The sequence below is a fragment of the Hyla sarda genome, chromosome 4 (genome assembly GCF_029499605.1).
Source record: "Hyla sarda isolate aHylSar1 chromosome 4, aHylSar1.hap1, whole genome shotgun sequence".
NCBI classification, from domain to species: domain Eukaryota; kingdom Metazoa; phylum Chordata; class Amphibia; order Anura; family Hylidae; genus Hyla; species Hyla sarda.
Window position 1 is genome coordinate 391,876,837 of NC_079192.1, and position 24,724 is coordinate 391,901,560.

Sequence of the window (24,724 nt, forward strand, 5' to 3'; positions counted from 1 at the left end):
ACCTCTAATCCACCGGTAACGGCTCAACCTCTCTGACTGCTGAGACAGGCGCGGTACAAAAGGACAAGGCAAGAGCAAGGTCGGACGTAGCAGAAGGTCAGGGCAGGCAGCAAGGGTCGTAGTCAGGGGCAACAGCAGAAGGTCTGGAACACAGGCTTGGGACATACACTAAACGCTTTCTCTGGCACAAGGCAACAAGATCCGGCAAAGCAGTAAAGGGGAAGTGAGGTTATATGAGCATGGAGCTGGCGCGCGCACGCCCTAGAGAGTGGAGCCGCGCGCGCCAGAACGTGACAGCCGGGGACCGGGACAGGTAAGTGGCTTGGGATGCGATTCGTGAGCGGGCGCGTCCCGCTATGCGAATCGCATCCCCGTCGTGAGTGTCAGTGCAGCGCTCCCGGTCAGCGGGTCTGACTGGGGCACTGCAGAGAGGAGAACGCCGCGCGCGCTCCGGGGAGGAGCAGGGACCCGGAGCACTCGGCGTAACAGTACCCCCCCCCTTAGGTCTCCCCCTCTTTTTGTCTCCTTGTCCCTTCAAATGAGACGAGAACATAGGGGGAGGCTCTTGATTTTCCTTCCAGAAAAAAAAGAAGTCCTGGGAAGCAACATCAGCGGCAGGCAATCCAGAAGAAGTGGGAATGGGGAGGGGGGGCAGAGGGTGAAGCTTGTCACGGGGCAGAGTGTTACCAGGAAGGGGGCTATGAGGAGCAGATGTGAGGCATCGTTTGTGACAAGCAGGACCCCAATTCTTGATCTCCCCGGTGGTCCAGCCAAGGATGGGAGAATGACGTTGGAGCCATGGTAGACCAAGGAGGACTTCAGAGGTGCAGTTGGGCAGAACAAAAAATTAAATTTTCTCGTGATGCAGTCCAATGCTCATAAGCAGGGGTTCTGTGTGGTAACGCACAGTGCAGTCCAATTTTACTCCGTTGACCGAAGAAATGTAGAGCGGCTTGACGAGATGGGTCACCGGGATGCAGAACCTATTAACCAAAGAGGCCAGAATAAAATTTCCAGCAGAACCAGAGTCCAAGAAGGCCACAGCTGAGAAGGAGGAGTTGGCAGAAGGAGCAATCCGCACGGGCACAGTGAGACGTGGAGAAGCAGAATTCACACCAAGGGACGCCACTCCCATTTGAACAGGGTGCGTGTGTTTCCCAGACGCGGAGGACAAATAGGGCAAACCACCAAGAAATGTTTGGTACTAGCGCAGTACAGACATAAATTTTTATCTCTGCGGCGTGTCCCCTCTTCAAGGATCAGGCGAGACCGATCCACTTGCATAGCCTCCTCGGCGGGAGGCACAGGGGTAGATTGCAAAGGATACTGGGAGAGAGGTGCCCAGAGTTCAAGGTCCTTTTCCTGGTGTCTTTCAGAAAAACGCTTGTCGATGCAGGTGGCCAAAAGGATAAGTTCAGACAGGTTAGCTGGAATTTCTCGTGCGGCCAGTACATCTTTGATGTTGCTGGATAAGCCTTTCTTGAAGGTCGCGCAGAGGGCCTCATTGTTCCAGGCTAGCTCTGAGGCAAGGGTAGGAAACTGGATGGCGTATTCGCCTACAGAAGAAGTCCCTTGGACTAGGTTCAGCAAAGCAGTCTCGGCAGAGGAGGCCCGGGCTGGCTCCTCGAAGACACTACGGACTTCAGCGAAGAAGGACTGGACTGTGGCTGTGGCAGGATCATTGCGGTCCCAGAGCGGTGTGGCCCAAGACAAGGCCTTTCCAGACACAAGACTAACTACGAAAGCCACCTTAGACCGTTCTGTAGGAAATTGATCCGACAACATCTCCATATGTAGGGAACATTGAGACAGGAAACCACGGCAGAGTCTAGAGTCCCCATAAAATTTGTCCGGCAGGGACAAGCGGAGGCTAGGAGCGGGCACTCGCTGCGGAGGAGGTGCAGGAGCTGGCGGAGGAGATGGTTGCTGCTGTAGCAGTGGCAGAAGTTGCTGTAGCATGGCGGTCAACTGCGACAGCTGCTGTCCTTGTTGGGCGATTTGCTGAGATTGCTGGGCGACCACCGTGGGTAGGTCAGCGAGACTTGGCAGCGGCACCTCAGCGGGATCCATGGCCGAATCTACTGTTATGATTCGGCAGGCTGGAGGTGGATCCTCTGTGTCAGAGAGGGATTGGCGTGGACCATACCGGTGGACCGGTTCTAAGTTGCTACTGGTATTCACCAGAGCCCGCCGCAAAGCGGGATGGTCTTGCTGCGGCGGTAGCAACCAGGTTGTATCCACCGGTAACGGCTCAACCTCTCTGACTGCTGAGACAGGCGTGGTACAAAAGGACAAGGCAAGAGCAAGGTCAGACGTAGCAGGTCAGGGCAGGCAGCAAGGGTCGTAGTCAGGGGCAACAGCAGAAGGTCTGGAACACAGGCTTGGGACATACACTAAATGCTTTCTCTGGCACAAGGCAACAAGATCCGGCAAAGGGGAAGTGAGGTTATATGAGCAGGGAGCTGGCGCGCTCTCGCCCTAGAGAGCGGAGCCGCGCGCGCCAGAACGTGACAGCCGGGGATCGGGACAGGTAAGTGGCTTGGGATGCGATTCGCGAGTAGGCGCGTCCCGCTATGCGAATCGCATCCCCGTCGTGAGTGTCAGTGCAGTGCTCCCAGTCAGCGCTGCAGAGAGGAGAACGCCGCGAGCGCTCCGGGGAGGAGCAGGGACCCGGAGCGCTCGGCGTAACAGCCACCTTAAGAAAATTAATGATAAAATATGCCACCATCGTGCCCAGGTCAATCAGATAGATATGTTTCAGATATCATTTATAGTCTCCATAAATTGTGCGAGAGATCTGGCGTCCACCTCCAGTGCTGGTTTTATGCCCCTTCTTGCCCCAGTTTTCCCTTACACGGACATTGATACTTTTATAGATCTGCCCTCATGTGTTTTCTATATTATTTCCATCCTGCTCCTTTCCTCTCATTTCTTGCTGGTTTCTCCTTTCATCGCTCCATGCTCAGCTGTTATTTTTATCACCCACTTATAATAAAAGCATAGCCCCTTGGTGTTGTACTGTGCCTGAGCACCCGCACATGCAGGGCCATGTAAACAAACTGGCAATAGGTTGCCGTAGCAACTGTGAAGGGGACTGCAGACGTGAGCGCTGAATACGCAGCTCTTCGGGCCCGGCTTCGCCTTCATTCAGCCGCCTGCATTGATTTCTGTGAAGCGTAAAAACCTATATAAAGATTGCTGACTATTTTAGTTTTGGCAAATGCAGAATGAGGCCAGAGATAAATCATAGGGACTGAGAGAACGTGTTAGTATTCAAGAACAAAAGATCTTTTGTAGCAATCCCTTTATCTTAATTCGATGCTTATATTATTGGTATCTGTGTCACAGCGAGCTGCATTTTAATGCCGGCCCGCTGTAGGAGAGGGGATGGAGAAGACATATAGTATGAACACGGCCACTCAATCCTCCTTAATGAGATTATCCAGCCAAAAAGAACATATTCCATATCCACAGGATGAGAGGATAAGTGTCTGATCACAGGGGGTCTGACCTCTAGGAGACAATGCTTAGCATCCAGAACTCCCATAGACAATGCATAGAGTGGCAAACAGCACATGCCATCTGCCGCTCCATGCAGCTGGGAGAGTCGGGGCCCCCGTTCTGGAAATACAAGGGCACTTCGGTATCTTCAGCGTGCCCATAGACAGTGCGTGAAGTGTGTGCCATCTGCCGCTGCATGCAGTTGCAAGTCGCGTCCTGTTCTAGAGATGAGTGTTGGACACCACACCTCCATCTCCAGAACAGGCCTCAGCTGTTACAGCTGCATGGATGCAGATGGTAACACTTCCTGCTCTGCCTATGGGCACTCTGCAGATACCAAAGCGCCAGGGATACTGGAGCGCCCTAAAGTGCTGTTCTCAGGTATCTTTAGTACTCCCATAGACAATGCATAGAGCTTTGAACGGCAATGGGGAACGGCCAGTTGGGGCACCATTATAGAGATCACAGGGGGTCCGGCCGGTCAAATCCCCCACCCGAACACTTAGCCCCTATCCTGTGGATAGAGTGTATACTTTTTTGTGGGATGGATAACCTCTTTAAAGTGAATGAATGGCCTAGATACTGAAACATGTTATTTTTTTCTAATCTGTTTCTATGTTCTGATTGTAATGTTTTATTTATTTTATATTTAGTACATTATTATGGGGGCAGTCATCTTGCCCAGGCTGTTTTTAACAGCATTTAGTGATATGCTTTACAGAAAGCCTCAAGGACACAGACAAAAATAAAGCTCTCCAGACCCTATACTTTGTATGGGAAAGGTTTGTTAGCATGCACTGTGACCTGCTGAAAGATCATTCTAAAGGGAGAGGGAAGACTGAGCTGCTATTGTCTCTATCTATCTACAGGTGTCACTTTTTACTCTAATGCTGTACAGATCACTTTCCAGCACCCTCCTCCTTATCACAGACAGGACAAGAAGTCTCAGCTTACTTTTAGGCATAGTGGCCAGATTGAAAACTACAAGATTTCAGGATTATTTTATCATATAATAAAATTTTATATAAAATATATAGATGAGTATAACCCTTTCTCAACTCATAACGTACATGTATGTCGTGGGTCGGGTGAGGGGAATATGGCGTTGGTCCGCGTTATAAACGGCAAATGCCTGCTGCTATCAGCAGCTGTCATTTGTTGGTAATCACAGCATTTAAACATTAAATGCCGGTAATCCCTTGTCTTTAGGGGACCCATTGGCACCTCTTGCAGATTCGGTTGCTGATGGGTTTCTGGGGAAGCCCAGGGCCCTTTATGTCCCTCGGTGTCTTCCCTGGCTAAGTGATTGTTGAATGCCTAGCAATCGAGCGCTGATTACATGGCTCAATGTAATACAATAGCATTTCTCATCTGGATAGAGACTCTCTCAATTCTCCTGTTAAGGACGAGGAGGTTGCTCGATCTATCTCTGACCTTGAGAAAAAAGCACCAGGCCCAGATGGCCTTTCTGCGCAATATTATAAAAAATTTAGGTCTGTCCTCACCCCATATATCCCGTATATCCATTCAGAGGGGAACTCGCCAGGGGTGTCCCTTATCTCCAGTACTGTTTGCTCTTGCTATGGAGCCCCTGGCAACTCTCCTCAGAAATTATCCTGATGTCTCTGGGGTACGGGTGAAGCATCATGAATATAAAGTCAACTTGTTCGCTGATGACCTCCTTCTAACACTTACAAAGCCACTAATCTCCCTCCCAAATCTGTTTGAAGCACTTGACCGCTTTGCCTTGGTGTCAGGCTTGGTTGTAAACAGATCTAAGTGGGAAATTTTCTTTTGCAATACCCCTAAGTCCGTATCTCTATCCTTCCTCTTCCTTCCTTTCTTATCTTGGCATCTCACTCCCTACCTCCCTGTCTCCTCTGTATAAACTTAATTATACGCCCCTCTTTAAGTCTATCCACGCAGACCTAGCCAGATGGGATCTTCCCCATATATCTTGTTTGGGCCGCATCCATACTGTTAAAACGATGGTCTTGCCGAGACTTCTATATTTTGTCTGCTCTCCCTGTCCCGAACCGACTCCATGAGTTACGGTCGTTACAAGCGGATGTATTTAGATTTATCTGTCAAGGTCTCCACCCCCCGTGTTCCCTGCTCTATTATGTATTACCACAAAACAATAGGTGGCTTCTCGGTCCCCAATTTTCTTCTTTATTATCGGGCAGCCAGATTAGCACAACTGTTCCTCTGTAATGCTCCCCTGACCTTCCCTAGATGGGTGACCCTTGAAAACTAGCTTCTGACCCCTTATACCCTTGCTTCCCTCATGTGGGTTACTGACCAGGTTACTTCACTTGTCCCCCTGTCAGCTTCAATCTCCCTTCACTCTATTCTTCTCTAGCGTTCTGTTCATTTCAAATATTCCCACCAGTCTCCTATCTCTCCTGCAACTCCACTATTCCTTAATCCTGCCTTTCCCCCTGGTCTTCATCTTTCTGACTTTTCCTGGTGGATTACTAACCATTTGGCTCTCCTTCACCACTTTCTCGTGGGCAAAAAACTAATTACGCAAGCCATGTTTATTTCAAGATTTCATCCTGGAAAATCTTTCAGATTTACCCAGATCTATTTTTTCACTGTCTCCTTAAACTCTCTTGTAGATGCCTCCTATGAAGCAATGGCTATTTACTCTCCTCTTCCTTCTGGGTCTCTTTCTATCCTATACTCTTCCCTCAATCAACCCCCTAAAGGCCGTAAACTTCCTTTTATGCTGCAGTGGGAAGTGATCTTCAGCAGACAATTCCTTTGGAGGATTAGCATACGTGCTGCACTCATCTCAGCAAAGGCAGCTGGCAAGTCTCATTGGTCGAAACGGCCCTTAAAATTTGACATAGGACATATTATGTCCCTTCACGGCTCCATTCAGTCTACCCAGAGGTTTAACCTCTATGTTTCAGAGGTTGTCTTGAAAGGGGCATCATGCTTCACATTTGGTGAACTTGCCCTCTAGTGGCTTCCTTTTGGACCACTATTTTGAATTTAGTGTCCTCGCTCACTGACACAACATGTTCTCCTCATCCCCTGGCTTGCCTCCTTAGCCTCAAACCTGCTGGGCTCTGCACGTCTGCCTTCCCTCTTGTTCAACATATTTTATTAGCTGCTAGAATTCACATAGCTTCCAAATGGAAGTCCCCAATTCTCTCTGTTCCTATGGTTCTCGATAGAGTAAATAGCATCTTGGTGTCTGAGAAACTCAATGCGCTACGCACTGATACTATGGCCCAATTTACTAAAACATGGCAGCCTTGGATTTCCTCGCCCCACAGTGCAGATGTGTCTTATTATTTGTCCTCATGATATCGGTTGTGCTATGATTGCCTATTTTTTCCTTTTAGATTCTTCTGCCGCCCTTATGTAATTCTGAGTCTCCCTATAAGTATCTCTGTTTTTTTTATATACCGATATGTCTTTTAGTGTGCAGTGTGCTGCTCATTTGACCTTACCCTTCCACTGTCTAACCCCCTTACCTTTACCTGTCCCCGACCCTTTCTCCCAATTTTGGGTGTAGTACACAGCGACTGTTTGCTGCAGCACTGGTGTGTACAACAACTGAAAAGCTAATAGTAGCCAGCCAGTTAGGGTGAGCAGAGCGCTAAAAGCGTATTGTCCTCTATTAAGTGTAAGCTGTGCGTACATCTAAGTGGTGTACCATTTTGTTCCAGTTAAAGTCTTAAAGGCCTAGATACCGTGAAAGGCCAGCCAAAAGTACTCACCTGCTAGTGTTGTAGACAAATACTGTTTTAAGCTTACTGGAGCACCTTTTCCTCCCCTCATAAATGCATATACATACATACATCTAAGTGGTGTAGCAGTTTGTTCCTGTTAAATTATTAAGGGCCTAGATACTGTGAAAGGCCAGCCAAAAGTACACACCTGCTGGTGTTGTAGACAAATACTGTTTTTAAGCATACTGGAGCGCATTGTCCACCCCTCATAAGTGCATATCACATACGTACATCTAAGTGGTGTACTATTTTGTTCCTGTTAAAGTTTTAAGGGCTTAGATAATGTGAAAGGCCGGCCAAAAGTACACACCTTCTGGTGTTGTAGACAAATACTGTTTTAAGCATACTGGAGAGCATTGTCCTCCCCTCATAAGTGCGTACCACATACGTACAACTAAAAGGTGTACCATTTTGTTCCTGTTACAGTTTTAAGGGCCTAGATACTGTGAAAGGCCAGCCAAAAGTACACACCTGCTGGTGTTGTAGACAAATACTGTTTTAATAGTAGTAATAATACACACTGTCAGTATGTCGGACAAGTCTCAGTGCCCCTCCAGCATATCATGTGTGCAGGGCATGGCGGTGTCACGCTGTTCTTCACATGGTTTGCCTTTGCAAACGGAGTCACACAGGGTAGGAACTGCTAAAAGTCATTAATCAAGAAATTGAATTATGGCTTATTCCTTCCTTGAGCTGCAGCATCAGAACGGAATCCCCCAACATAGTCTGATTTGCGATGTTTCCACACGTTGGAATTCCATTCTCCATATATTGGACCGAGTATACAAACAGGGAAAAGCCATCACCAATTTCTTAATGATCCAAGCGGATAGGGGGACTCCCCTGTTTAACTTAAATGTCAACCAGTGGCAGCTCATACGTGACACCTGCTGTTTGCTCAGGCCCTTTGAGTAGGCCACCTAATTAGTCAGTCGCCAAGATTACGGGATGAACAACGTCGTTACACGGCTTTATTTACTACAATATGTGTTGGAAACCATGGCTGGTCAGGGCACTGGCAACGTGAGAGACGTGGTGCCTGCCTCTCACGGCCACATGAGCCCTGTGGGGGGACTGAACTGGAGGAGGAAGGGGCACAGTGGAGCATGGTTTAGATTTTGTGAGATGGGCGGTTTTGGGCCCTCTGTGCTCACCTTCCACTGCCATGGCTGCTGGGGAGGGGTGGGGTGGCAGGAGCAGTACCAGCTCCATCAGCCTGAGTCTACAGTCGCTGATGAGTAGCTTTCTTCACCCACATAGTGAAGCAACTCATCAGCATCAGATAGGCCTGAAGCAGGACCTGAACCAGCAGGTGGTGGCATACCTAGACATGACCGTGTCAACACACCTTGAAGATCCACCCACTGCCCCACTATGTCACCGGGTCACTTTCAGGACTCCTGATGCTGCTGATGCCACCTCCAGGCTGTCTCATACTGCCACCATATGTTCTCCTCATGCTGATGCCTGCTCCTGACTGTCTCATTCTGCCACCATATGTTCTCCTCATGCTGCTGCCACCTTTAGGCTGTCTCATTCAGCAACTATATGGTCTCCACATGCTTCCGCCACCTCCAGGCTGTGTCCTTCAGCCACTATATGGTCTCCTCATGCTGCCGCCAACTCCAGACTGTGTCATTCAGCCATTATATGGTCTACTCATGCTGCCGCCAACTCCAGGCTGTGTCATTCAGCCACTATATGGTCTGCTCTTGTTGCCGCCAACTCCAGGCTGTGTCATTCAGCCACTATATGATCTCCTCATGCTTCCGCCATCTCCAGGCTGTGTCACTGTACCGCCATGTGGTCTCCTCATGCTTCTAGCACATTAAATAAAACTTTTTAGGTTCATCTATTTGAAATCTTCAATTTAAATGTTAAAAAATATCTTTAATCTTTCCAATTGGGAGGCCCTTTGGTCTCGTCAGGCTGTTGACACCTCCCGGCTGGGTCATTCAGCCACTATATGGTCTCCTCATGCTTCCGCTACCTCCAGGCTGTGTCACTGTACCGTCATGTGGTCTCCTCATGCTGCTGGCACATTTAATAAAACTTTTTAGGTTCATCTATTTGAAAACTTCTATTTAAATGTTAAAAAATATCTTTAATTGAAAAGATTAAAGATATTTTTTAACATTTAAATAGAAGTTTTCAAATAGATGAACCTAAAAAGTTTTATTAAATGTGCCAGCAGCATGAGGAGACCACATGACGGTACAGTGACACAGCCTGGAGGTAGCGGAAGCATGAGGAAACCATGTAGTGGCTGAATGACCCAGCTGGGTTCATTTTTAGGTTCATCTATTTGAGATCTTCAATTTAAATATTAAAAAATATCTTTAATATTTTCAATTGTAGGCCCTATGGTCTCGTCAGGCTGTTGCCAACTACAGGCTGGGTCATTCAGCCACTATATGGGCTCCTCATGCTTCCGCCACCTCGTGGTGGGTGGGTGGATAGCATTACTTCAGTAAATCCCTTCCACACTGCTATCCATCCACCCACTGCAGCACAGGTTTTGATAAATCTCCCCCACTGTGGCAAAGCGGCGCACAGTGGTAATATAAGCGTATTACACAGTATTATAACTTGGCATCACGGACTCAAAGGCAGAAAAAGAGAAAACCTGGAATCGTCCTTTAAGTTAAGAAGTATGCCAATACATGTTGCATACATTGAGTGCACCCCAAAAACATCACAAAAAAGAACACAAAATCATCAAAATACAACAGTTTATTATTCATAGACTGTAACTAGTAATGCAATTTTATTAAGAGTATATAAGTATAGGTATGATTAAGTGTGGTGTCTGGGGTTTTGCAGCGGTGTAGCAGGGTCTGATGGTATTAACCCAGGGGGTAAGGTGTTATTAACCCCTGAGTTGTCGTAACGCCAGGATATGGTTGTTTTCTGTATAAGGCCCTGCCGACAACCAACCCAAAAACGGCAGGCAATAAAGGAATGTCCACAGCAGGAATTCTGCAAATAACTGGAACTTTTATTTAACCCCTTAACGACGCAGGACGTATATTTACGTCCTGCGCCGTCTCCCGCGATATGAAGCGGGATCGCGCCGCGATCCCGCATCATATCGCGTGGGTCCCGGCGCTAATCAACGGCCGGGACCCGCGGCTAATACCACACATCGCCGATCGCGGCGATGTGCGGTATTAACCCTTTAGAAGCGGCGGTCAAAGCTTACCGCCGCTTCTAAAGTGAAACTGAAAGTATCCCGGCTGCTCAGTCGGGCTGTTCGGGACCGCCGCGGTGAAATCGCGGCGTCCCGAACAGCTGATCGGACACCGGGAGGGCCCTTACCTGCCTCCTCGGTGTCCGATCGACGAATGACTGCTCCGTGCCTGAGATCCAAGCGCCGATAATGCTGATCACAGGCGTGTTAATACACGCCTGTGATCAGGATGAGAGATCAGTGTGTGCAGTGTTATAGGTCCCTATGGGACCTATAACACTGCAAAAAAAAAGTAAAAAAAAAGTGTTAATAAAGGTCATTTAACCCCTTCCCTAATAAAAGTTTGAATCACCCCCCTTTTCCCATAAAAAAAATAAAACAGTGTAAAAAAAAAAAATATAAACATATGTGGTATCGCCGCGTGCGTAAATGTCCAAACTATAAAAATATATCATTAATTAAGCCGTACGGTCAATGGCGTACGCGCAAAAAAATTCCAAAGTCCAAAAAAGCGTATTTTGGTAACTTTTTATAACATAAAAAAATGAATAAAAAGTGATCAAAAAGTCAGATCAAAACAAAAATCATACCAATAAAAACTTCAGATCACGGCGCAAAAAATGAGTCCTCATACCGCCCCGTACATGGAAAAATAAAAAAGTTATAGGGGTCAGAAGATGACATTTTTAAACGTATAAATTTTCCTGCATGTAGTTATGATTTTTTCCAGAAGTGCGACAAAATCAAACCTATATAAGTAGGGTATCATTTTAACCGTATGGACCTACAGAATAATGATAAGGTGTCATTTTTACTGAAAAATGTACTGCATAGAAACGGAAGCTCCCAAAAGTTACAAAATGGCGTTTTTTTTTCCGATTTTGTCGCACAATGATTTTTTTTTCCGTTTCGCCGTGCATTTTTGGGTAAAATGACTAATGTCACTGGAAAGTAGAATTGGTGATGCAAAAAATAAGCCATAATATGGATTTTTAGGTGGAAAATTGAAAGGGTTATGATTTTTAAAAGGTAAGGAGGAAAAAACGAAAGTGCAAAAACGGAAAAACCCTGAGTCCTTAAGGGGTTAAACTTCTTTTGGAACAGTCTTTATAGTTATGCAGTTTCTCTAGAGGCAACCAGGATGCAGGATACCTCGCAGGCTTGCTGGGACTGCAGGCCACTGTGGTACTAATTGTAAACTTGAGTTGAATAGTAGTCACTAGAATTGTAGATTGAGCTTGATAACTCACGTTTTGAAATGGCTGCAGGTTCCTTAGGCTTTGGCCTAGATGAGATGAATATAGTATATGCTGAGATTGTGCTTGCTTTGTAGCCAGGAAATAAGAGAGTGAATTTAGAGATTACAGCCCCTTATATACTAAGGAGGCTGGAATACAGCCCATTGGTTGCCAAGCCTGTAGGTCCTGAACCCAGGAAACTCTGGGTACATCACATGACAGTATCACATGACCCAGGATGGTCCTATACATTTGTACAATTTTATATAGAATAGATAATATATACAATACATTTACAATGCATTTATATAAGGTGTAGCTGATAAGAAAGGGGGGAAAGTTCTGCAGGAGAGCCCTATGGACTGCAGGGACTCTTCCTGATGGGACTTAGGACAGGAACAGGACAAGGTCCTGTACCAGGACACCAAATAAGCATATATATATACTACCAATTCACAATTCATATCATTATCCACAGGGTAGAGAACAACTAAAAGATCAGCAGTGGTCCAACCACTCAGCTTGGAATGGAGTGCTGGCCGTACATGTACGCTTCCACTCAATTAAATGGGTTGTACTCCATTAAAGGGGCTGTCCTATGGATACAGAATAAGTAGTTTTTCACTGGACAACCCCTTTTCTTGCAGGACATTTGGGGTAGCAGTGGATGGAAGATAACTTTTGATAATGGGATTACCCCTTTATTGTAAAATGGTCAGGACCATTTTAAGCAGTTTCGCTAAATGTATGGACAGAAAATGCAGCTGTATTTTTATACACTTGCTTGTGTCTGGCTAAGTTTCCACTTGTTTTGTTACCGTAGTTTTTTTTTTACAAAAACAACACAAATACTGCACATCTTTTTTTTTTTCTTTTTTGTAAAAAAAAAACACTGTGGCCAGATTTTACCTGAAAGTCAATAGGGATTTATGAGATGCCAAATCAACTTGACATTTTTTCACTTGGCTTTTCTTTACTCATCCTCAGCATTTTTCAGCGTTTTTGGGCTCAGTGTCAGTTTTCCAAAAATTGCAGCATACTGAGACTATAGTGAAAAAAATTAATAAATAAAAAAGTACATAAAAAAAGCCATGTAGGTTTAGCATTGGCATATTTTCTAGCCTTTTTGTCCCTCCCCCCCATTTCTTCAATAAAAAAAATAATTCAGTCACATGATGAAAGAATCACACGACTTGCCATGGTAAAAAAAAAATTCTAGTATTTTGAAAAAAATTAATAAATAACAAAAACTACATCTTGGGAGTGCAAAATAACAGGACAGTTTTTATTGCCATTTTTTTTTTTCCGGGACAAAGAAATGCCAGAAAAAAAAAAAAAAAGATTAAAAAAAACAAGTGGAAAAAAACAAGTGGAAAAAAAAACAAGTGGAAACTTTTCTATATATAAGAAAATAAATTAAAAGAAACTTTTCTATATATAAGAAAATAAATTAAAATAAAAATTAGCTGCATGGTACAAAATACTACATAGAATACAATAAAAAATGATTTGCTCATTAAAACCTTTAGGTATATAAATTGGGAGATTTACCAGGCACATTCTGTTTGCTAACAGTGCAACGTAGTAAACATATTGAGGCAGATTTATCAACACGAATGCCAGGAAAAAGTGGAGCATTTGCCCATAGCAACCAATTAGATTGAAGCTTTCAGTCCCATAAGGACCTCAGAGAATTTAGATTTAGAAGCCGCCTGTTTTCTAACAGCAACTGTTCCACTTTTTCCTTTGCACTAGTTTTCGTATATTCCACCAATTGCTTCTTATTGTATTTCAAATATTCTGCACATGTTTCCCCTATTTTTTCTTCCCTTTTATCTCAGCAGGCCCAAGCCAACATGGACTGGCACTTTTCACAGGCGCAGAGACCTGGGACCAGTGGGTTAGTAAATGAATATTTGTTTTTTAATATTTATTCTATTGTAGCCAAAAAGAAAAAAAATATGCAAAATGCAAATGTTATATATAATGCTAGATAGATAGTTTGACAGACAGATAGATAATGAGACAGATAGTTATGAGATAGATGGATAAATAGATAGATAGATATGAGATAGATAGAGAGATAGATATGAGATATATAGATAGATGTGAGATAGATATGAGATAGATATATAGATAGATAGATAAAAAAAAAAAAAGAATAAGTTGGCCAGCACTATTGATTCCAAACTATTATATGGACCTGGCTTACAGGTGCAGGCTGCTGGGCTAAATATACAGCAACAGGAGAATACAGCAGCACACTGCTAGCACAAAGATATAGATAAAACATGAGTATATAGATACAACATGAGAAGCTATTCATCTATAGTGCAGTAAATGAAAGTATACAGTTGTGAAGTAATGAAATATTGAGGTACTTAGCTTGCAATTTGGCGGCCAAATAGCTTGGACCGTCCCACCACGGTAAGGTGACCTCATTCTGGGACGGACGCTACACTATGAATATGCCTCTGTGTGAATAGATCAGCAGGCAGACAGATAGATAGATATGAGAGAGATATATAGATAGATAGATATGAGATAGATATATAGGACATAGATAGATAAAAAGACAGATATGAGATAGATAATAGATATAAGAGATAGATAATAGATAGATAGATAGATAGATAGATAGATAATGAGATAGATAGATAGATAATGAAATAGATAGATAGATATGAGATAGATAGATAGATATGAGAGATGATAGATAGATAGATAGATAGATAGATGATAGATAGATATGAGATAGATAGGAGATAGATAGATAAATTGATAGCCAATGTTATATATAATTAAATATGTACATCACATTCTATTGTAGACAACCAAATATTTACAAATAGCTTTTACAAGGAGGTGCAAATAGCTTCAATTCTTTTGTTCTACAGTTTACATATTATTGCACTGTATGCATTGTGTGATATATATATATATATATATATATATATATATGTAGATGTGCAACCATGTCTGTTTTTCTCCTGTTTTTTTTATAATGATAATGAGTTAATAATGAGTTAAAACAAAATATATTACAATGTTTTATAAACGTTCAATGTACAATAATTGATCTGTTTTTACATAAGACTGAGGAAACATTTCAAAGAATTGTCAAAAGTTGAAATGTATTTTTCAATAATGTAACTTTTTTTTTAATCATATTTTTTTCATAATAATTCACTCACCAGTGCACAACCTTCTGAGGAGGCTGGTGTCTGGCCGAACAACCCTGTAGAAACGGAAAGGCTTCAAGCAATGATTTTGGCATCGGCAACCGGTTTGTTTTTTTAACAGTGTTTTTGCTTAGTCTTAAAAAATAAATATTACCAATGTAATATCTTCTCAAAAAAGCTATAAGTACAGTGTTTTCCAAACAGTGTGCCTCCAGCTGTTGCAAAATCACATTTCCCAGCATGCCCGGCCAGCCTTTGGCTGTTCGGGCATGCTGGGGTTTGTAGTTTTGCAACAGCTGGAGATCAGGTTACATTGCAATTTCCAATACTGCAAAAAAATTATTTCATTACTTACTATTGCAAACTGACATCACTAGTCATAAGGCACCACTTATTTTATTCCAACACAGATGTGTTTTATTACTGTAATTTGGTCATGTGATCTCAGTCTGACTCTCCAATCTTCCAGTGCCAAATGGTTACAACAGGATGTCAGACTCAGATATCCTGTGGCCTACAGAATGACATCATCACCTACCAGATCCCTCCTACTAGCTCTTAGATCCCGCCCTACCCCTCCCCTCCTAGCTCCATCTGCTATCTCTATGGGTTCAGGATCTATAGTTATACACATCCACTCCAGCTCTATCTGTATACTGCTGTATCTCTATCGGATCAGTATATATATATATATATATATATATATATATATATATATATATATATTAGTTATACACCTTCTCTCCCCTCCAAGCTCCATCTGCTACCTCTATGGGATCAGGATATACAGTATAGTAGTTATACACATTCACTCCAGCTCTATCTGTATACTTCTGTATCTCTATGGGATCAGTATACATATGTTAGTTAAAACACCTTCGCTCCCTTCCCAGCTCCATCTGCTATCTCTATGGGTTCAGTATATATAGCAGTTATACACCTCTCCTACAGCTCTATCTGTATACTGCTGCTATCTCTATGGGATCAGAATATATATACATCTATATATATATAAATATATATATATATATATATATATAAATATATATATATATATATATATATATATATATATATATATTAGTTATACACCTTCTCTCCCTCCAAGCTCCAACTGCTATCTCTATGGGATCAGGATATACAGCAGTTATACAGCTCCCCTCCAGCTCTATCTATATACTGCTGCTGCTATCTCTATGGGATCAGGATATATAGTAGTTATACACATCCACTCCAGCTCTATCTGTATACTGCTGCTATCTCTATGGTATCAGGATATGTAGTAGTTATACACCTCCCCTCCAGCTTTATCTGTATACTGCTGCTATCTCTATGGTATCAGGATATATATCATAGTTATACACCTCCCCTTAGGCTGTGTTCACACTTCACATTTCTCGCTGCTTTTGTGCTGTTTTTGCTGGGATTTTCCCCATATCATGGCAACAATGAAGACTGTACTACAATTGTGCAAAATACTGTAAAAAACATGTCCTTTATGCCATCATAACATCACTGCAAAAACAGCGAAAATGCTGAAAGTTTTTTTGAAAAATGCAGTAAACATTCAATGTGTTAACACAAACTAAAGTCGTCAAATCTTTATAAAACACCTCAATTATGATTATAGATCAAATCACTTTCTTGCAATATGCAATATAAAAACACAATTTGAGTAAGAAAACACATGAAAACACACAGTGTGAACTGACACCAACCCGCTTATGAATCTAATGAGTTACCCTGGGTGACCGATAGCACTAGCAGTCTGATGAGATGACCAGCTGGAGTGATCAAACACCCCACAGTCAGAAGATTTATGGGAATTGTAGGCTGCATTATGGAACTCACATCATTGTCCATTTGTAAACCAAATTGGAGCCTACCCCATGCCTGCCACATCAAGAGGTAACGTGGATCCTACTTAAAACAGGTTTTTTTTTGTATGTAATACTGGATTACCTGGAACATGAATACTGGAATATATTTCAAAAGGGCCAGTACTTTGTAAAATATTCCATGACCTAGATAATCCGTCAGCCTAAGCAAGACACGGCAGATGAAATTCACTGTTGAGCAATGAAGAGTAATACGCCTAGGGCACCGTTATAGTAAGGCTGCATATACATTAAATGGAGAGACACATAACAGGGGAGAAGGGTAGTACCTTGGCTCAGTGGTTAGCACTATTGCATTGCAGTGCTAGAGTCCTAGGTTGACATTCCACCAAGGACAACATGTGAAGTGTACAGTGACCCCTCGACCTACGATGGCCCCGATATACGATCATTTCAACGTACGATGGCCTCTCAGAGGCCATCGCATGTTGAAGGCAGCATCAACATACGATGCTTTTGTATGTCGGGGCCATCGCATAAACGGCTATCCGGCAGCGCAGACTGCTTCAGCTGCCACCGGATAGCCGTTTATGGTGCCCCGTGTGGTCCACTGACGATCACTTACCTGTCCTCGGGGCTCCGACGCATCCTCTTTGGGGTCCCCTCCATCGTAGGCGCTCTCCATCGACGTCATCACATCACTGCGCATGCCATCCCGTCATCCAATAGGAGCGGCGTGCGTAGTGACGTGATGGCGGCGACGGAGAGCAAGGATGCCGGGGAAGCAGAGGCCTTGCCGGAGCGTCAGGGACACCCCTGGGACACGGTGACAGCGATGGAAGGCGACATCCCGGGCAGCGGTGATGAGCGGTGACGGTCCGGAGCAGAGGGGACAGGTGAGTACAACTTCCTCTAACAGTGGTCTACAACCTGTGGACCTCCAGATGTTGCAAAACTACAACACCCAGCATGCCCGGACAGCCGTTGGCTGTCCGGGCATGCTGGGTGTTGTAGTTTTGCAACATCTGGAGGTCCGCAGGTTGTAGACCACTGTCCTATACTTTACATTGCACGGATCCCTCAACATACGATGGTTTCAACAAACGATGGTCCGTTTGGAATGGATTACCATCGTATGTTGAGGGACCACTGTATATGTTTGTGTGGGTTTCCTTTGAGTACTTCAGTTTTTTTCAATATTTTTGAATTTAGAAGTCAGGTACAAGGACCGATATAATTGATGGCAAGCTTTGTACATCACTGCGGAATATGGGGACTTGTATAAGCAATCATTAGATTGCCTATACTGATCAGTGTGCTGCATTGCCTTGATCGGTTGAATCAGTGCTCTTCTAGTAAGCCTGTTTAAGTCAGTCTGTACTAAAAGATATGCCATGACATATGGCATCAGGTTCAGGTGGCAACAGGACCCCTGAGAGGTGCGACGCCTCTCAGTAACTCTCTACATGCCATGATCGCTATTGTAGATGAAGGCAGCTACATGTAGAGTGGCCTCAGCCCTTATTCCGCTCTACATCTAATGACCACCAAGCCCCCGTGAAAAGGTGTATTGGCAATCATTAATAGGTTTCGCAATGTTTCTGAGTCACAGGTTGTATGACCAAAACAGCAGGTAGTGTTGCACTCCCGTACCCGTTCTCTGCATAGGACTGTCAGCAGTTCTGATGGTTTAAAACTCCTGGCAGACTCTCTCTTAAAGGGGTTATCCAGGAAAAAACTTTTTTTTATATATATATATATATCAACTGGCTCCAGAAACTTAAACAGATTTGTAAATTACTTCTATTAAAAAAACTTAATCCTTTCAGTACTTATGAGCTTCTGAAGTTAAGGTTGTTCTTTTCTGTCTAAGTCCTCTCTGATGACACCTGTCTCAGGAAACGCCCAGTTTAGAAGCAAATCCCCATAGCAAACCTCTTCTAAACTGGGCGTTTCCCGAGACACGTGTCATCAGAGAGCACATAGACAGAAAAGAACAACCTTAACTTCAGAAGCTCATAAGTACTGAAAGGATTAAGATTTTTTAATAGAAGTAATTTACAAATCTAAAAATACTAAATGTAGCCCGGACCTTCTAGGTGAGTAAATGAAAATAGATAAGGTGGATCGTGCTTCAATAATAATCAGTATTTATTATAAAAATATGAATAAAATTAAGTACTTCTCACAGGGCCCTTGTGAGGAGAACATACATATTAAAAAGGCAACCTAACAATGTATTTAGGCATATAATGATTAAAACAATAATCCTGGCATAAGATAATAATCCTGACATAAAATAACAAAAAATGGGAACTGTGCCAAACAAGTATGTTAAAGAATTGCTCTTATGAATATTTAGGGTAGATATGTCCCTTTTAAATGCAGTATCAAACAGTCTGTAGTATTAAAGATTATATTACCGGTCTTTGAATGGTAACTCAGGCGATGGGTGTTGTTCCCGCAATGACTGGGTGTCTGTGGTGCATCCAGTCCTTTGTGTAGCGTTTCCAAACGTAGGCTTGGTCCAGTGTTGTCCGATTAAAAGCGGTGGCAGTCGCTGGCGGCTGAGGCGCTGGCAGGCACAAAGATCGTGATGGTGCCCGGGGACTGCTGGCGCTGGCGTGCGCTGGAGTTGGTAATTCCTCACCGCTTTGCTGGTTGATAAGCAGGACCATATACTGGAACCCGAAAGCTCGCCTCGTGTTGCCGGCGTCTGACGTCAGCTGTGGTCAGAGCCGGGATGGTTGCACCGGGATGGTTGCACCAGGATGGATTTGAACTGCTGGACCGGGTAGGTAACAGAGTAAGAGCACTGATGGTAGTACAGTTTATGAAAGGTAACCGGCCTTGAGGTTTGGGCACAGTTCTCCAGGGGTAGTATTATGCCAATTAATGTGCATGAACGACTAGACGCGTTTCAGGGTTGTATAATATAACCCTTTCCTCAGTAGTCATAATGAGTCATAATCACATTATGACTACTGAGGAAAGGGTTATATTATACAACCCTGAAACTTACTCTGTTACCTACCCGGTCCAGCAGTTCAAATCCATCCCGGTGCAACCATCCCGGTGCAACCATCCCGGCTCTGACCACAGCTGACGTCAGACGCCGGCAACACGAGGCGAGCTTTCGGGTTCTAGTATATGGTCCTGCTTATCAACCAGCAAAGCGGTGAGGAATTACCAACTCCAGCGCACGCCAGCGCCAGCAGTCCCCGGGCACCATCACGATCTTCGGTGCCTGCCAGCGCCTCAGCCGCCAGCGACTGCCACCGCTTTTAATCGGACAACACTGGACCAAGCCTACGTTTGGAAACGCTACACAGAGGACTGGATGCACCACAGACACCCAGTCATTGCGGGAACAACACCCATCGCCTGAGTTACCATTCAAAGACCGGTAATATAATCTTTAATACTACAGACTGTTTGATACTGCATTTAAAAGGGACATATCTACCCTAAATATTCATAAGAGCAATTCTTTAACATACTTGTTTGGCACAGTTCCCATTTTTTGTTATTTTATGTCAGGATTATTATCTTATGCCAGGATTATTGTTTTAATCATTATATGCCTAAATACATTGTTAGGTTGCCTTTTAATATGTATGTTCTCCTCACAAGGGCCCTGTGAGAAGTACTTAATTTTATTCATATTTTTATAATAAATACTGATTATTATTGAAGCACGATCCACCTTATCTATTTTCATTTACTCACCTAGAAGGTCCAGGCTACATTTAGTATTTTTGGTTTCCCTTTTCTAGCAATTAAGGTATAGTTGCTTGCCCAGATTGACCTCGGTGCGTATTAATTGTGAGCTGCACATACCTATACAATTCTCTCTAATTTACAAATCTGTTTAAGTTTCTGGAGCCAGTTGATATATATATATATATATATATATATATATATATATATATATATAAAAAAGTTTTTTTCCTGGATAACCCCTTTAAGAGAGAGTCTGCCAGGAGTTTTAAACCATCAGAACTGCTGACAGACCTATGCAGAGAACGGGTACGGGGGTGCAACACTACCTGCTGTTTTGGTCATGCAACCTGTGACTCAGAATACCCCTTTAATCTACCAGGAGCAGTTCATATGTAAAAAAAATGTATTAAAAATCCATATTCTACTTTATTTTCCAGAAGCTGCTGAAAGTTCCAATATTGGAGGAGGAACGGGGACAATGGGTCTCGGAGCCTGCTATGGACCCCAGTTTACTCTGCAGCACGTACCTGACTACAGACAAAACATATATATTCCAGGCACTGCTACTCTCAATGCTGCCATGAAACAGGAAGCGAAGGGCCCGACACCTTCAGGAGCAAACAAGAAAAAAGCAGCGAAAAAGAAATAGCATTCTGCGCCAGTAGAGCGCTTAACCCCAGCCAAATCAAGATGAATGTCATTGTTACAATGAAAGGCAAAAAAAAAAAGAAAAAACAGAAGGGCAATGGTCATTGTTTATAGGAAACAAGATGATTGATGATGCTAGTAGAACTTACTCTGGAGCCGGTAAAGTTATTTTTAATACATGCAATGATAATTTGTATTACTCAGTCTTTTAATCTTTTTTGCCTGTCCTATAAAACTCCCCTACTAATAAAAAATAAAAAATAATAATAATACAAAAAAACATTAAAAAAAAAAAAAAATCAATGATGAAAAAAAAGTCGATAGACTCTAAAACTTTTGCACTTAATATTTCCTTTTTAAAATGGTATCCTTGACCAATTCTAATGATGACATTTATTGTAACGGTATATTATTCTTAATGATATATTAGAAGATAATGCTCTTTTGTGTTATGTTATATAATAGTATTGATGTTACGGAGTACAGAGCACACGTTTTTCGTCTTTTAGGACATTTCTATACAAAAAATGTTAACTACGTCAGAGCCCTTACTATCTAGCCAAAGCTCCTGGTATACAATCTAAACTATAAAATAAGATATTTACTCCATCGCAACTCAAACCAATGGCTACCACTGTTACATAAAAAAAAGGTTTCGCTGAACAGACGCGCGTAAGTTTGTGCAGTATGCGATACACGTGTATCTAGGAAGGTGTGGTATATGGACCTGGCTTACAAGGTATTATCCAGAACGTGGATCTTCCGTCCCTAATATAACAATACGGATGGATCGACATAAAAGAAGGCAATACCCAGGAAAAGTTATACAAACATTCTATATTTTGATATTCAAAAGACTTGCCCGGTTGGTATCTACAGTCAGTACTGTGCCCAATTCTTTCTATATCTGTGAAACTTTAAGCAGCGTTGACAGAACGGAAAGACTGCGGATGGGAACAAAAAAAAAGTAAAAAACGAAAATAAAAAAACAACAACAACAAAAAAAAATGTTTATTCAAATGTAAAGAATGTATGTTGTGATTGTAATACTGTATAAGCGATTGTGTAGCAAATAATCTAGTACTATTCGTTGTGTTATCTTGATTTTCATTCCGATGGGACGATAGATTCCGTTCATCTAGAAATGCACCTAAGCAATGAAATACAGACTTCTGGATGAATTAAACGCCCTAATTTCACTGCAGTAAGTTGAATACATGGAATCTATGTACAGGCTATCTCTCTTATTGCAAATCCGAAGGGTCTTGTAGTTCGGCTCGCCTTGCGGCCACTTGAGTTCCTACCTGGTGACCACCATTTGAATCCGTGTAGAATTTAAAGGAAGTATTATCTGCTATACAATAGACTGCCACTTCATGGCGCACAGGCTTGCTTTAGGTTTACCCTCCAGTATCACCTAGCGACATGCAGAAAAAAGATTTCTCACACGCATCACGCAGATTTAGGCAAGCAGGAAATAACAAAGAAACAATAATATTGAGATATATATATATATATATATATATATATATATATATATATATATATCTTACCTATGTAACACTGTATAGCAAGCAAAGATTAGATTTAAATCTCAGTCAGTCATTCGATGAGATTCCATTGTGATGTTGCCCATTGTAACATAGCTTAAATGAAAGGGATTCTCCAACCCCCTAAAAAAAATAAAAAATAAAGCCTTATACTCACCTGCCTGATCCCCTGCCACATCCTTCTCAGACGAGCCCAGTTCTGGCTTTAGTTTTAACACACAGGAAGGCCCTGCTTAGCCACTAAACCAGTGGTCTCCAAACTGTGGCCCTCCAGATGTTGCAAAACTACAACTCCCAGCATGCCCGGACAGCCGTTGGCTGTCCGGGCATGCTGGGAGTTGTAGTTTTGCAACATCTGGAGGGCCACAGTATGGAGACCACTGCACTGAACTGTCAAGGCAAAAAAAAGCCTTATACTCACCTGCCCCGATCCCCTGCCACATCCTTCTCAGACGAGCCCAATTCTGGCTTTAGTTTTAACACAAAGGAAGACCCTGCTTAGCCACTAAACCAGTAGTCTCCAAACTGTGGCCCTCCAGATGTTGCAAAACTACAACTCCCAGCATGCCCGGACAGCCGTTGGCTGTCCAGGCATGCTGGGAGTTGTAGTTTTGCAACATCTGGAGGGCCACAGTATGGAGACCCCTGCACTAAACTGTCAAGGCAAAAAAAAGCCTTATATTCACCTGCCCCGATCCCCTGCCACATCCTTCTCAGACGAGCCCAATTCTGGCTTTAATTTTAACACAAAGGAAGACCCTGCTTAGCCACTAAACCAGTAGTCTCCAAACCGTGGCCCTCCAGATGTTGCAAAACTACAACTCCCAGCATGCCCGGACAGACGTTGGCTGTCCAGGCATGCTGGGAGTTGTAGTTTTGCAACATCTGGAGGGCCACAGTATGGAGACCCCTGCACTAAACTGTCAAGGCAATCACCACTACAGCCAGTGATAGACCGGCAGCCTCAGCTCTGACACATATATTTGGCAGGGTCACAAAATCCTTTTAATAGTGCATTGTCATTGGACACATTGGATCGGGTCACAAAATGTCCATCCCACTGTACATAGGGGAAACAATCGTCTAAAGCAGTGTTTTCCAACCAGTGTGCCTCTAACTGTTGCAAAACTACAACTCCCGGCATGCCCAGACAGCATTTGTTTTAGTTTTCCAACAGATGGAGGCACACCGGTTGAGAATTACTGTTCTATATAAACGAACTTTTAACATGGCCTTACACTAATATTTCCTCTATAGTGAGGAGAGGGGTAGGCTGCAGCAAGACAGCTCTGGTGGCAGCTTATCTCAAAATCACTGAGTCGGGTAGTAAAAATCCAACACGCCCAACCCTTCTCTCCACCGACAGATGATGTCAGGAGGGCGCCATAGACAGAGTCATTGGTTTCGGACAACTTTAGGTGTATTCTTAGGTGTTGTCTACCAATAACTTAGAGAAAAATACATACACTTACGGCCATTGTGCTCGGACCTATTCAGGGACCGTACGCTGAACGGACCCTAATTTGATCGGAGCACAACCAATACTGCAGGGTTCCGATAGATCCCTTTGACTTGAATGGGGTCCATCTGGTGTCCGGTATTTTACAGGTGTAAGCCCAGTGACGGACACCCACAATACAGGGCCCTTGGGAAAGAACAGTATTCCAGTTTGGAAAGCTAGTTCTAGACCACCTTATGCAGAGTGTTAAATAGAGAGACCCAAAAAGAAGGTACAGTCGGCACTGCTTTATTCCCCAAAGACACAGTCCTACGTCTGGACTCTGACCAGTCAGTACTAATCGACTTTAATCCTTCCGGTGCTCAGTGATGATAGACACAGCTTAAAGTTGCAATCCTTTCATAGAGGAAAAGAAGCTCACAGCACTCGATCTGGATGCAATTAAAAGTCTTTAAAGGGGTTATCCAGGAAAAAACTTTTTTTTTTATATAGATATATATATCAACTGGCTCCAGAAAGTTAAAAAGATTTGTAAATTACTTCTATTAAAAAATCTTAAACCTTTCAGTACTTATGAGCTTCTGAAGTTGAGTTATTCTTTTCTGTCTAAGTGCTCTCTGCTGACATCTCTGCTTGTCTCGGGAACCGC

At 43.2% G+C, this 24,724-nt stretch overlaps 1 protein-coding gene across 15 annotated transcripts in view; it reads left to right on the forward strand.

Annotated features, from left to right (window-relative positions):
- The window catches only part of LOC130267399 (protocadherin gamma-B3-like), a 112,087-nt gene extending 89,183 nt beyond the window's left edge, over positions 1 to 22,904 (forward strand). For 7 of the 15 annotated variants that reach the window (XM_056517152.1, XM_056517154.1, XM_056517160.1 and 4 more), the window contains 3 exons: positions 13,517 to 13,575; positions 14,873 to 14,961; positions 20,856 to 22,904. In XM_056517152.1, coding sequence (XP_056373127.1) covers positions 13,517 to 13,575; positions 14,873 to 14,961; positions 20,856 to 21,067 — 360 coding nt within the window. In that variant the 3' untranslated portion in view covers positions 21,068 to 22,904. Of the gene's footprint in view, positions 1 to 3,074; positions 3,266 to 13,516; positions 13,576 to 14,872; positions 14,962 to 20,855 lie in introns of those variants that run through there. The other 8 variants (XM_056517153.1, XM_056517155.1, XM_056517151.1 and 5 more) reach the window with 3 other exon arrangements.
- Positions 22,905 to 24,724: the final 1,820 nt, after the last annotated feature.